This window comes from Heloderma suspectum, chromosome 6, assembly GCF_057233095.1.
Source record: "Heloderma suspectum isolate Gila_16-S chromosome 6, 16-S_ref, whole genome shotgun sequence".
NCBI classification, from domain to species: domain Eukaryota; kingdom Metazoa; phylum Chordata; class Lepidosauria; order Squamata; family Helodermatidae; genus Heloderma; species Heloderma suspectum.
The window spans coordinates 9,469,184-9,484,540 of record NC_139463.1 but is presented as its reverse complement, the minus strand read 5'-3'; the positions used below and the strand labels follow the sequence as shown (position 1 = coordinate 9,484,540).

At 45.5% G+C, this 15,357-nt stretch overlaps 1 protein-coding gene across 1 annotated transcript in view; it reads right to left on the bottom strand.

Moving 5' to 3' along the window:
- Window positions 1-15,357, bottom strand: part of GRIK4 (glutamate ionotropic receptor kainate type subunit 4) — a 445,828-nt gene that overhangs the window by 213,517 nt on the left and 216,954 nt on the right. The window contains exon 5 of the mRNA XM_084807214.1: window positions 5,901-6,065. Within this exon, the coding sequence (XP_084663340.1) occupies window positions 5,901-6,065 (165 nt within the window). The remainder of the gene's footprint in view (window positions 1-5,900; window positions 6,066-15,357) is intronic.

Sequence of the window (15,357 nt, the reverse complement as noted above, 5' to 3'; positions counted from 1 at the left end):
TGACTCAGCCCTGCTTTAGTCTATGGAGGGAAGTTGTACAATTTCAGGGAAATCTGCACAAGTTTCAATTCAGTCGCAGCTCGATTTGCACACGTTTCCCGTTTGCGCAGAGCGAACAGTGATCCAAAATGCGAATGGGAATCAGAAACAAGATGAGCTGTGTGTTGATGTTCAGAGAATGCTAGCAATCTCAAACAATGCTCATTCTCCCATCCCTGATCTCCGACCAGTCCCTGGAATCTCTAGGTAGGGCTACAACCAGGGACCTTCTGCAAGCAACATATGTGCTCTTCCACTAAGCTATGCCCCCTCCTTCTAAGAATAGTCTTGTCAAGATCATTGTTGACATCACAGAACAGGTGAAAATATTTGACTGCAATCAAATAATAATTTCCAGAGGGGAAATAATAATAGGCATTCAAATAATACAGGCGTTGAAATAATAGACACTGAAGTACTTGAGTAGTTAACTGATTGGGATCCCAACCCTCTGTTTTTTCTTGTCATATTTTCTCCCCATTTTCTCCCCATTTTCTCCAATGAGTATGGAATATTATAATAATGATGAAATTAACATGTTATGTAAAACTGTGAGCTGGAACACTAAAAAAGAATTACACCCTGATCATTTTTTATTTTGGATCTGATGATGTAATGTTTCTTTCCTTCCTCAATTATTAGATATGCAGTTTTTTGCTTTTAGCTGTGGGATGTCTTTCTTTATTCATGAATTATTTTTGAAAATTTGATAAAAAAAAAGAAGGGGAGAGGAGGAAATGAAATGGATGAAGGAAAGAAGAAGGGAATTGATGAGGGATGGGGTGAATGAGCACCTTGCAGGAGCCTCTTTAAAATGCTAATGCTATAGAAGACATTTTGGATGCCCATAATTGTGAAAATATGAGATCTGGACAGCTAACAGCAATACTTAGGAGTAATTCAAAATGCCTGAAATCTGACAGTGGTATTAAAGAGAGGTCTGAAAGCCTTGCAGCCATAGGTTAAAGTATCTAAATGGCTTTTATTAATATTATATGCCATAACAAGCAATTGCACAGAGCCAAAGGTGAGAAGCTGGGCAAATCTAGAGAACTAGCTAATCCTTAAAGTTACGGAGCCTATTTCTTGGGTGACCTAAAAAGGGGAGGAGGAGGGAGACAGAGGGCTGACTGAGAGAATCTTGCACTTATCCATGTCCTTGTCTCTTGAGTGCTCTGCTGCTCAGTGAGTGGAAATATTAAATGCTGCCTTGCCAAAGTATGGTATGCACAAGAATGCAACTAAACGACCTTTCAGGCATCAGAAACAGACAGAGAGGCCTAGCATAAAAAGCTTGTGTTTCTAACCCCCTGAACTTCAGTTTTTCAGGACATGGGGCTTTTTTGCCTGCAGTCTAATATGACTACTCTGAATGCTAGGAACTGGTTGAAGTTTGAATTTGTGCAATTTTCCATTTCATCTTGAAACATGGGGGGTGGGGGAATCTCTTTCCAATAAATCTTGGTCATTCATTACTTCTTCAAGCTGCATGCCAATGCTGGTTCCAGGTTGCTGAAGGCCCTTGGGCAAGACTCCCTCAATGGGCCCCCTCCCTCAGCGACCCTACCTTATCATCACTATTGTCACCAGCAGCTATTGATCCTCACCCTCTTTCTCATCACTTGTTTGCTTCAGAGGCAAAGAGGTAATGAGCAAGTAGGCCGTGGCATCTCCCGCTCCTCCTTCTCACCACCACCAAGGTCTGGGCCAGAGTATGAGGCAGGTAAACAAGCAGGTTGTAATGAAGAGGAGGAGCAAGTCCAGGAGACTCTTATCAGTGGGTCCTTTCTGGGGTGTGGACCCTTGGCAGGTGCCCAACCATGCCTACCTTTGACACTGGCCCTGTTGCATGCATATCACTGACAACCACAATAAGTACTAATAAAGTGACTACTTAGATGGCTTAAAAAGGAGGACATTCTGTGCTAGGTGATCAGACCAAGATAGTTCAGCATTCGGTTTCTAACAACAAACTGCCAGTTGTCTCTGGGTCCTCACAAGCTGGATGTGAAGGTTATGGCTGGGCCCTGCTGGTTGCCCCAGCATCTGGTTTTCAGAGATATACTCCTTCTGAACATAGAGAGTTTCTATTTATAGTGCTGATGCAAAGGGGAAGGAGCACTTTGCACAAAGGCTTTCCTCAGCAACCAAGTCACCCCCTTTGGGCATTGGGTGTGTGCAAAAAAGGAGCGAATGAAACTATCTGATTGGCTATGTAGCCTTGTGATGGTAGCATTACATTCATTATGTGATTCTTGATAGGCTGGAATCTCTTGGGGAAGGAGGAAGATGGGGTGGGGTGGGGGAAAGTGGGTGCCAACTAAAGCAGCTGCACAGAGGGAAAACAACAGCTGTAAGTACCATCCCCCAAAAGCAGAAGTTTGGGAGGGAGGATATTTATTTATTTATTTATTTACATTTCCATATACCACCCAATAGTCAAAGCTCTCTGGGAAGTTCACAACAATTAACAATCAATTTTGAGATCCACAGAAGCAACCCAATTCCCTCTGCCCAAATGTTTGTGGACATTCAGTGTAGCTCTATTCACTTAGCTATCGTGCCTAGCTGTTGACAGATCCCTCTTCTGTGAATTTGTTTAATCCTTGCTTTCTGGATTCACAGCAGGCAGCATATTATATATATTTCACACTCCACCATGCTGGAAGCTCACTTTAAAAAGCAACAAGAAAGCTGAGATTCATGTGGAGTACAGGTGCTAAGCTCTGAGTAATGCTGTAAAAAAGAAAAAATGAGGTGGGGGAATTGCAAAAAGTGATTTTAAAATGTCAGGCCAATGAAGTATTCCAAATGTTCACTGTCTTTACATCCAGGCGCAACGTGGTGTTTACAGCATGTTAATTGACAAATGCTAGCTAGCATGTTTTAAAATCACAACCACCATCCCTGCTCTAGACGTGCCCGAGGTAGGAAGGCAGCACTGTGATGGAAATTTTATGGTCTTTACTCATGCGTGCTTTATAAATTGGAAGAGGGACTCAACTTTAGCAGCACGGCCATCCTTCTAGGCCATTATCAAACCCCATTACACACTTCGGTAATTATCACAGACCAATGTCTTGAGGGCACTGTCATAACTAAAGAGCCACTCACTGTTACTAATGTGAGCCCTGATCTTCCTGGAGCCTACAACCAAGCACAATGCTTACTATTCTGAGTAATCCCATTGGTTCCAATTGGATTGTTTTGGGAAATAAGCACGTGTAGGATCCTTTCTCTCTCTCTCTCTCTGAATGCATACAAGGGACCTTAAGAAACATCTAACTGGAAGAAGATGAAGAGAAAAATGTGCTTGTTGGGTGGCCATCTCAGATGACCCATCTGCAGGGGCGAATATCTGGCATTTTTATGGTACAGAACCAAAACATAACATGGCACTGCTCTTATGTTCTTGCTTACACATGGGTGTATGGTCTTTGGTATTGCTTAGGAACAGAACTTCTAAGCCTGCTTTCCCTAACCTGGTGCTCCCCAAATGGCCCAGGGAGATGATGGGAATTGTAGTTAATCACATCTGTAGGGAGCCACATTGGGGAAGGATGTGCTAAGCTTAGAGTTTTATCATAAACTTTTCCCAGCATAGTAACTCTTTGCTTAGCAGTTCTGTGCCAAGGAACTACAACTCAGCAATTCATAGCTAGAGCTTTGTCCTGCCAAGGGTGACCAGGTCCAGGTCTCAGCCCTGACACTTGTCAGGGTTCCATCCTGGAACTTACAAAGGAGAGATGAAATGTAGCCCTGAGCATGTGCAAAGAAAGCTTTTTCTTAAATGGCAAAACAGGGGAAGAATTGTGTTGCTGCTTCCAGGCACTGATCGTTTCTTGTGCACAGAGCCTACACAAGTAGGTGCAATTGTGTCTTGAATTTTTTGATGGAACAGACTGCATATGCAAGCTGTATGCATAAAGGCTCTGGCTTACCACTGAGGTCCTGATCCCTTCCCCATGCACTGAGATCCAGGATTAGGGATGTATGAGAAATTCTTTTCAGTTCATTTTGATTAGAATTTATCAAGTTCACACCTTCCAGGCCAAACACAGACTTGGATGCTACACGTAGTATTGAATGATAGTCCTAATCAGAGTAGACCCATTGAAATAAATGGAAGTTAAGACAGTCATGACTAACCTCTGTCTCATTCATTTCAATGGGTCTGCTTTGAGTAGGACTAACACTGGGTGCTATCCAATGCACAATTGAACACTTTCGAGTTTGCAATGTGATTTACGGGCCAAACAATGTGTTCATCAACATGTGTGCATTTGAAAAATGTGCATGAAAAAATTCATACTTTTGAAAAATGCACACAAATACATTTTAACCAATGGGAGAAGAATGTATGCATTTCAACTATGCACACAACTGATGTGTACATTTGGAAAAATACGCATGAAGATATTCACAGATTTTAATGAGAAAAGAAAAAAAAACAAAGCTTGCAAACTGATACACACTCGAGTCGGAATGAGCTTTGAGATGGAATGTGGAGAACTTCAGCAAGCTCACGTTGTACTGATTGGGTTGGCACATCCCTAGCCGGGATGGTGGTGTGTTTACAGTGTCAGAATATGTACTGGGGGACTTGGACTCAAAGTCTTACTCCTCCATGAAGCACACAGGTGGCCCTGCACCAGTCATCATCTCTCAGCCTAAGCTGTCTCACAGAATTGGTGTGAAGATAAGTTAGAAAGCAGGGAGGGGCCAGAAAAAACATGTATATAACCCTGAGCTCCTTGGAGGAAGAGCAGATAAAAACAAAATATAATAACAGAAACAACAACAACAGTAATAGGACATCTACACAGAGCTAGAGAGTCTAAATGCATAAGGGCTCAGGGTTAGGGTTCTTAGTTCAGAAGCGGGTGTTTCCACTAGCCCAGGAGAAGGCAACCTGTAGCCCTAGGGTAGGAATGTCGTGGGTGTCTGGCTGGGGCTCGAGGCCCAGCAAGAAATTGCCGACTCAGCCCCCCAGATGCCAGTCAGCAGATTCCCGTGCTTGCTCGACTCAGCACGTGCCAAGTCGGGCAAGCATGGGGATCCTCAGTCCCTCACCGAGCTGCAAAATGGTGGCTCAGCCATTTTTGTCAAGGCTGTGTTTATGCAAATGGCAGCCATAAAGCAACCATTTATGCAAGATTTCAGACATAAATGGCCATTTACGCCTTTAATCTTAATGGCTTAAGATTAAATGGCTGCTTTGCGACTGCCGTTTCTGTGAAATCGGCCTTCACGGAAAAGGCCAAAATGGCATTTTTATGAAAAATGGCAGCTCAGCGAGGGATTGGGTGGCCATGCACTGCTCCCCAGGTGCTCACGGACCACCCAGCGACTCACTGCAAGCAGGGGCGGGTGGCTGGTGGGGGTCCAGCAAGCGACTTGGACCTCAGTGAGTTCTCCCATCCCTACCCTAGGGCTGAATGCAGGCTTCTGCCTCATTTCAACAGCCCTCTGAAAGCAATCAGTTCAGACCTCTGGCAAGAGCAATCTGTCCATTTCCTGGCAGCCCACTGCAAAGGAAGGAAAAGCAAGAGAGAGCGAGAGAGACAGAGACAGAGAGACAGAGAGAGAGACAGAGAGAGTGAAAGGGGTGGCAGAAAGAGAGAGAGGAGAGAGTGGTAGAAAGAGAAAGGGGGCAATCCACCTCCCCCTTTTGGCTCTGGCCACACCCCATCCCGGCTTTGGACCTGCTCACCACTGCAACAAATTACCTGCAAGTGAATGTGGCCCTCATCAAAAATATAGGTTGCCCACCCCTTCACTAACAGATGAGCAACATCATCTTTTAAACATTCCTAGAAATTAAATGCTCCTCACAACCCAGTCCCCAGAGATGTACGTACTAGTCTCGGCTGTCTCATATTCACTATCTCTCAGCAGCTCGAAAATGTCCACCTCCACTTTGGCTTTCCCAGCCCTCTCTGGAGCTCGATTGATCCGATTCCTGGCCAGCGTGATGGACAGTCGTTCCCCTCTGCTGCACTCCATTGGGTCGTCCAAAATGGCGGCTGCAAAGACAGATGTAAGGTGAGCTGGGTGGGGGGCAAAAATTGAGGTGAAACACCACTGAATCGTTAACCACAAATGTCAGGCTGGGAACGTTAGTAGTTTTCTCTCTCATAAGTTAGGAGTTTTCACTTTACATAGGAAGACCACTTTCATGGTAGGACATAAAAATCCAATCTGCCCACTCAGATTTGTGCATTGCAGCAGACAAGAAAGAAACACTGTGTTTTGTTTGATTGCAGAAAGGTGTTTTTTCATCTTTTTATAAAAAGAAATTTAACATTAATCTCAATATTCAGTAAAATGCCAGGAAGGAGCTTGCGGCATCATTTGCCAAGCCTGGATAATAAAAGATGTCGCTCTTGACTATTCAGTTTTAGCCAGCGAGGAGGATCAGGAAGGGTTCTGAGCCTTTTTAAAATGCATGTATTATTATTATTGTTGTTGTTGTTGATCAAAACCCCACCTCCTCTGGCAGTGACTAGGGCTGAGCTGTCCGCCTGTGTCCCACTGTCATAAAGGGGTGGGACAAGCAAAGGGATCTGTAGCTGCTATTGACCAAATGCCTTGGATCCTAGAAAGGGACTTGGTAGCTAGAAAGGGCCAAGTGAAGGAAAGTGGGGTAGAAGAAGCAAGGGCTTAGGAAAGGAAAGGGGGAGGCAGCAGCCCAAGAAGATAGGTTAAGCAGAGGGTCTCAGAATACAGGCTTGGAGGAAAAGGTGGTTCAGAGGAATGGAGGAAAGAGAAAACAAGGGAGAAGTGGGAGGAATACTGGGAGAGAGGAAGAGTTCTTGGGAGCAACAGCTGTAAAGGCCTGGAAGGAGAAAGTTTTCACATATCATAGGAAGCTGCCTTATGCCAACCAAGTCCATCTAGCTCAGTATACACTGACTGGCAGCGGCTCTCCAGGGTTTCAGGCAGGAGTCTTTCCCAGACCTACCTGGAGTTGCTGGAGACTGAAGCTGGGACCTTCTGCATGCAAAGCATCTGCTCTACCATAGAGCTCCGGCCCTTCTGCTTCCATCATCAAAAACCAGCTAAATCTTTGGCTGCAAGTCACTAGAAGCCCCTCCACACCTGCTCACCCAGCAGCATGGAAACTCCTTCCCCATGGTGCAACCGCATATGGCTGAAGTCTGTGAGGATTCCCCCCATCCCATAAAACCCCAGGCAATGACATCTCACCTGAAAACTCTTTAAGGCAGCCTTCCCCAACCTGTTTCCCTCTAGATGTTTTCAACAACAACTCCCAGGATTCCTGACCATTGGCTATACTGGCTCTGGCTGATGGGAGTTGCTGACCAAAACACCTGGAGGACATCAGGTTGGAGAAGGCTGAACCCATTGCTTGTTACTTTGGGGTGCAAAAAGTTACAGGATGGGTATTCCAGCCACTTGAGTTAAGGACCCTATTGCCATGATTATGATCAATTACTCTGGCTTTAGGCATTGCTTGCCCTAGTATTAATGAAGGAGGATAAGGCCCCAGAGGTCTACCTGGGAGAGTGTAGATCCCCAACCTGGTCCCCTCCAGATGTGTTGGAATGTGAACTCCCATCATCCCCAGCTAGCATGCCCATTGGCCATGATGGATGAGGATGATGGGAGTTTGCAATCCAGCAGATCTGCGGGAATACCAGGTTGGGGAAGGCTGGTGTAGATGAATCAACCATAAAAGAATGTTTGAACAAGGCTACCGAATTTTTCAATGCAATGCAAAAAGAATCCTAGCATTGTTGCTAAGAAGCTTTGTTTCACAGCTGTAGCTCACTGATGTTTTGAAATTTACCTGGACAGTTCAAGCTCTCTGGCAGACATGAACAACCTGAGAAGCAGTTTGTTTCCCTACTAGACATTTGCTGAAAGCGCACTTCTGGAACGGAGGGGGAAGCAAGCAAGGGCCGGTGGGTGGAGCTAGGTGGGGCATGCGAGTGGGGCCAGCCGAGAGATGGCGCTTTGAACTCTTTCTCCCTTCAGAGGGAAGCATCGTCCGCCCCCTGCCTGGCGGGAACTCCCAAGTCCTGCTGCATTGCTGTAGCTTTGGAGGAAGATACCGAAAGTAAAGCGCCAGGGTTCCATGTGAAGGAATTGAGAAAAGAGGGGAAGCAGCGTAGGGCGGGTCCTTTTCTGACAGGTATACACAGATCTCCCATTAAATTTAATAGCATCCACGTGAATGAATGAGAGGCCGCGAGATAAACGTTGCCTGAGCAGCTATTCATCCACATCCGTTCTCCCAAACCCAATTCCGACATCGCTGAATGCCGACGGCTGGTCACCAGCATTAAGCAAAAGCATCTCAAGAATTCAAAGCTATCTGCCAGCTTGTAATGAGAAATACTCACACCCATTCTAACACACACACACACACACACACTTACTTCCTGGGCATTTTCTGTGATTGTTTAAAATGCAGAGAAAAGTTACAGCATCGTCCTGACACCTAAGACTAAATAACATGTTACACTGGAGCAATATGCCACTGCAAATGCTCTTGGGTGGGGCTGTTTTGCAGTAGAGAAGAGAGGGGGGATACTGCTTAAGCATGGCTCTCCAGCTGATCAGCCTTTATGAGGTTTTGAACTTCTACTTGGGGGATAAACACAGGTTTCTAACATTCAGGGGTGATTCCATGGGATAGCTACAAGGAATGCATACTTTCCCAAATATTTCCTGCCCCCCTTTCACTTCCCACAGCTCCCAGTCAGAGTATATTTGCATGTGATGTGCACAGCAGAATCTTTGCTCCCCTGATAAGGGGGCTTTGCCACACCTTCACTGCCTCAAATCATTTTTTTAGGGAGCATGGTGGTGGTGGTAAAAGCGGATGTCAGGTGGGGGCATTTTAGGAAAAAGTTCAAACGGGTTTTGCAGTGCTTCAAAAACCTGCAAGAACTATTTGACCAGAGGTAATAAAGGGGAGGGAAAATATGAGAGCGTGCACCACAGGTAGCCACAGACTCTTATCAGAATGGTCTCCAGGCACAAAATGGCAGTCGCTTTTGTGTGCAGGTTCAAAAGGTCCCAGGTTCAATTTTCTGTATCCCATACTGTAGTGATCAATTCGGAAGTGCAGACACTCATGACAGTCCCCACATCCACACCCCTAAAGGAGAGTCCAAAAATTCAGGCAGCTGTGTCAATCCATATCAACAAAGCAGTTCTAGCAGTTTTCATCACCAGCAGCAGGCAGGTCTTTTGGAAAGCGAATGGGTCTTAATGGCCCATTCAAGGTCAAGCCACCACAAAATGCTAGGCATCACAAGAGGGGTAGCTCACAACAATATAATGTTGCTGGGAAAATCCATTTCTCCCCCAGCTACTGTGAGGGTTGCAGCTACACACAGAAGAAACAGGGGGTTCTGTGCAGGGCAGCAGACAACGCCATCATCCCTGCTACGAAAAAGGGTCCTGGCACTTGGACTCTATGAGCCCTGGCTCCACTACCACACTTCCTGCATCTCTAGTTAAAAGGACTGCAGGGTGGGAAAGACCATACGAATGTAAGAGCCCTGCTGGATCAGACCAAGCTCCATCTTGTTCAGCATTCTGTTCATACAGTGGCCAACCAGATACCTGTTGGAAGCCCCCAAGTTCAGCATGAGTGCCATAGCACCTTCCTCCTCGTATTCCCCAGCAACTAGGGATGGACGAAAGGGACTTACCTTGTCCCGCAGCTTGCTTTGCGGTGGGGGCGAGGCGCTTCGGTTCTCCCCCTGAAGTTCAGGTGAGGGGGGGAGGTGCCCCATCCCTCGCCGGCGAAATTCAGGCCGGGGGGGGAGGTGCCCCTTCCCTCGCCGGCGAAATTCAGGCCGGGGAGGAGTGCCCCGTCTCCCCGGCCGCGAAAAAAAAAGTAAAAACAAAACAAAACACACACACCCGTGATAGGCTACGTAACGATTTGTGTAGCCTATCACAGCTAGATTTCCAAAGTCAGCCATGATAGGCTACGTAAATCGTCACGTAGCCTATCACGGGTGACTTTGGGGGGGAAAAAAGCACGTACGCAAATGGTGGCGCCCCATGGGCGCCGCCATTTGCGTTCCTTATTTGGACAGGGGTAGTCTACGTAAAGATTACGTAGACTATGGCGAAAATAAGGGCAATTCAACGTACGCGCTTTTTTTCCCCCCAAAGTCACCCGTGATAGGCTACGTGACGATTTACGTAGCCTATCATGGCTGACTTTGGAAATCTAGCTGTGATAGGCTACGTAAATCGTTACGTAGCCTATCACGTTTTCTTTTTTACTTCGTTTTGTAATGGCGGCGGCGGCAGCCGGTCGGGAGACCGGCTGCCGCCCCCGCCCCCGCCGAAACGCCGCCGAAACGCTGCCGGGACCCGCCGCCGAGAGGGACATTTGCCAAAGGTAAGTCCCATCGGGGGGGGCAGGGGGCTGGCAGAGAATTTCCCCAACACTTTTGGGGGGGCGAATGCGTTGGCACTCGGCCTCCCAAAGATTCGTGGAGAAATTCTCCGCCATCCCTACCAGCAGCTGGCAAAAAAGAGATGACTGTCTCCAATACTGGAGGCAATATATAGTCATCATGGCTAGTAGACATTGTTAGCTTTATCCTCTTTTTGACCTCTCTGCTAGTGAGAATAGACAGTGCAGACTCATTGCTTTGTATATTCATGAATTCAGTCATGCCCAGGCAGAAAAACAACCTATAAGGCAGGGATGGAGAAGGTGTGGCCCTCTAGATTTTGCTGGACTACAACTCCCATCATCCCTCACCATTGGCTATGCTGGCTAGGCCTGATGGGAGTTGCAGTCCAACAACATCTGGAGGACCACATGTTCCTGATCCCTGCTGTAAGCTCTTGACAGGGGAGAGACAAACTAGAGTAGAGCAGCCTTTTGGAGTGCTGCTGTAAAGTTACCAGTTTCTTAGCAGGGTTTCTTAGCTCAGAGTGGTGGTGAGGGAGATGAATCCAGCTGGAGAGCCAGGAGACAGGGATGGGCAACCTACCTTGGTCCAGGTCACACGCCATGCACCGGACCCCCACCAGCTGCGCACGGCTCACGTGTGCCTGGTGAGCGGCGCACGACCACCCAAACCCTCACCGAGCCACCATTTTGCATAAAAATGGGGGGTTGGCCTTTTTCAGAAAGGTTGATTTTATGCAAGTGCTGGCCATAAAGTGACCATGTACACAAGATTACAGGCATAAATGGCCATTTATGCCTGTAATCTTGTGTACATGGTCACTTTATGGCCAGCACTTGCATAAAATCAGCCTTTCTGAAAAAGGCCAAGCCGCCATTTTCCGGCTCAGCAAGGCATTGGAGATCCCGGTGCTTGCCTGCCTCTGTGTGCACTGAGTTGGGCAAGCACCGGAGATCTATGGACTGGTGCCTGGGGGGCCAAGCCAGCAATTTCTCACTGGCCACGAGCCCCAGCCAGATAACCACAACATCCCTACCAGGAGATGCTAAGTTTTCCAGTCAATCTCCTCTGCCAGCCCTTTTTTAAGGTCTACCAATAAACGTTCCTGACCTTGCTACAATTTGTGGCTGGAACGAACGTAGAAAGGAGAGCACATTGCAGAGGCCCAATAGCTATTAAATGAATTGTTAGATTAAGTTCTGGGCATGAAAACCTTGTGCTTTCTATCGGCTAGAAGAGGATCATCCTTGGATGCTAGAATTAGGGACTAGTCTATAAATGCAGCAGAATGAGGCAGGAATGAGGTGGTAGTGTCCTGAGGTGGTAGAACAGATCGTATCACTTTAGACTGCAAAAGCAGTCAAGGGAAAGAGATTTTCAGTACAAACTGGCATCAGGCCCTGATCCAGATTGAAAGCACACCCCAAAGCAAGGCCCTACAGCTGCTTTTTCTCCAAAATAAAAGCAGCCACGTTAAGCACGCTTGTTTAAGCTCATGGCTAATGTCACATGTAGTTTAGCTGAACGGCGAAAAACCTGTATCTATCTTGCATCCTAAATGAAGCAGTAAAATGCCACGGTATGAATAAGAATAAGAATATCATCTAAAACACAATGCTTTTCAATGGAGTCAGCATCCATTCAACTCAATCCTAAATGCTATGGTAATCTAGAGGAATTTAGTGATTATTATAAAGCATTTCCACTCAACGTAAATGAAGCATTTACCAATGCATTCAAATAAAAAGCAACAATCTGACCACAAAAAGGGAATGTATAAAAGCAGCAGCAATAATATGAAAACAAAACCAGCTTGCCAACCCCGGAGAAAACTCTCTCAATTTAACGTTTAGCACTGGGGAGACAGATGAAGGGAAGGGAAATGGACACAGGAGTAAGTGGGGGAAGAATAAGCATTAGCTGCAGGTTTACTTGCTTATGGGTATTTATGGTAGGATATGAGGGGTAAGCATTTCCACATAAGCCCTCATGGAATGAAGGATCATGGAATGCAGGGTTTCTTGGGCAGGGAGCTGCAAAGAGTCTGTGCAACTACCAAAATGGCCCTGCTCCAAGTCTCCCTGAATCTCACCTCTGAAAAGGAGGGAGATGGTGGTTTTTGAGGACACAGGGCCATGGCCATTTAGGGCTTCAGAGTGATGCATAGATCATCCCCCCATTCACAAACATCTCTGACTTTCTCAACTGACAGAAGGATGGCCTTACAGAATTCATACAGAAGGACAGGCCAAGCAATTCCAAAGCTCCCCAACCTTATCTGATTTCATTTTTCTTTTTTTCTTTTTTTTAAATGGGTGTTTAAACCTGACCAGAATCTGCTAAGGAAACATACAGAATGGCTCCTCCACACAGATGCCTTGGCAAGTATCTTTAATCCTTGCGGCAATACTATCTTTTCCGCTCCACTTACACCCAAGCGCCATCATTAAGTGCAAAGCATGGGCAGTTAATCTTTAGCTCATTATGAAATTGAGAAAGGCTGAGCTTTCTTCTAAGGCCAGGAATGGCCTTTTTAAAAAAGTTAACAAGCACGGAGACTATGTTTAATAGGAAATGAAGAGAAAAGCTGAATAAGGTTACCACATGTTTGTGTAGATCTGCAGGCAAAACTCCTTCCAGCATAGAGACCAAGCGGTGGGAAGAGGGTTGCCTGTTGATTTCTGCCTGTTAGACACAGAATCTCTGACTGTAAAAAGATGGCAAGCGAGTGACCAGTCCACACTAGGATTGTCACATATATGTATTTTTACAGCCCCTGCTCCTGTGCCTTTAAGAGCAGCCAAACACACAGAAATTTAGCACTTTTTATGTCATGCAGATGACATGGTGGGAAACATTTCATGGCAACAATTTCCTGAGTTCCCACCCAGCTGCTGTTAAAGGCAGACTTGCAGGACCAGCATTTTTTTTAAAGGTGGCAATACTACATCATAGCAAGTGACCAGTTCCTGAGCTGGTCATAAGAAGCCCCTGTGGTTTCGTTAAGCTTTGCTTGTAATGTTATTCATGGTCTCTGAATGTGTCATGGACAGAATTATTACACCATTTCTGAGTACAGTCAAGTTGTTTTTTGTGTGCTTAGCCTCAGGATCTGGATCCAAGTCCAGGGAGGATTGCAGTCTCCAAGACAAAAATCCAAGGATTTTGAGCTGGATTGGGATAGCCTAGCCGTGGTCATCCATGCACTGGTAACCTCATGGCTAGACTACTGCAATGCAGTCTATATGGGGCTGCCTTGTGCAGAAGGTACAGCTAATGCAGAATGCTGCAGCTGAGGTATTCACTGGGACACCTAGCTATGCTCACATAACATTTGTGTTAAAAGAACTGCAGTGGCTGCCTATTAGCTACTGAACCATGTATAAGGTCATGTTATTGTCATGCAAAGCCCTAAACAACTTGGGACCAGGATACCTAGCAGACCACCTTCCCTTATATATACCCAGGGGACCTTTAAGTTCATCAGAGGAGGCCTTGCTGGTAATTCTGAAATTAATGGAATGTTGCCACACAATGCCTCAATGGCGGGTCTTCTCCATAGCAGCACTCACCCCTTGGGAAAGCCCTCCCTCGTGCAGTTTGGGAGGCAGACAATGTCACCTCTTTCAAATGCCTCCCGGAAACACACTTGTTCACCCAGGCTTTTCCTGGGCTGTAACTAAATTACTCATGCCACTCCATCTTACTGGTCCTTGTATTGCTTTTATTGTGATTGGAATTGTTTTAATGTTGTTTTTAATATTGTATTTAAATGTGATTTTAATATTTATATGTGAACAGCTTAGGGATTTTATTATATTTAGTGGTATATCAGTATCACAAACAAACAAACAAAGGACACCTTCAAATACAGGATTGTCTGCTGGAAATTAGGACACCCCCCCCCCCGCCCCGCAACCTAGAACACATCCCAGACTCCTCTGCAAGGATTTCATGGCAGATGGTCGGAAATCCCTTGGCAAACAAATCATCATAGAAACAAGGCCAGGCAAGCTGAATGTAGGGAAGTTTGAAAACCACCTTCCAAAGCAAGTGTAAGGTCCACAAAACATGATAACACACCTCTAATTCCACCCAGTGAGGTTCAGTCACATCTCCATAAAATAATAACTCCCTTCATTACTTACTCCCTAATTATGCAGAAACCCAGTTCCTGGTAGATATATTTTGCAATTTTGTGCCATTAATAGTTTTTTGCATATCCACAGGATTATAGTGAGGGTAGTTTTTACCAAATATTAATCCAGCCCACGAATCAGAGTGGGTAATGAGACTGAACTGAGCTGTATTTATCATCATCGCTGGCAGACTAAAAGGGTAATTTAATGTCTTAAAAGGTTGATTTTTAAAAACTTTATGTCTGGGGAATACTTTGCCAAAACTGGCATAATAACAGCATAATTAAGAAGCAACTAAAATCTTTATTTAAATTCACTTTCATCTATTCTTGTCGGTAAAGTTCAGGGACATGCATTAAATAAGTCTTTAATCCTTTCAAATGTATGGGAAAGCCTTTGAACTCTGTTAGCCATAAAACAGCTTTACAGTCTTGTTCAACCTAGCTGTTTTTTGTTTTTCTTTTTAAACCTTCCTTGATTTTCTGGGCTTCTCTGTTATGGAACATCAGAGGGCAAATTGTTCATGTGATTGGAATTCCTTGCATGATGCATACACACCCGCGCAAGGATAACACTTTCATGTATGCTGTTCATGCCAACTGCTTTGGGAATCCTGTGGAAAAGTTTGAAATCCAGCCATCACCTCCCTATCTATCTTACCTGTCCAAAATCTGTTTCAAAATAACTCCCACTATTTATTTCCTGAGGACAAGAATTAAATTCCAGCAGTGATGGGGTCAGGGGCACATTGGAAATATTAGAGA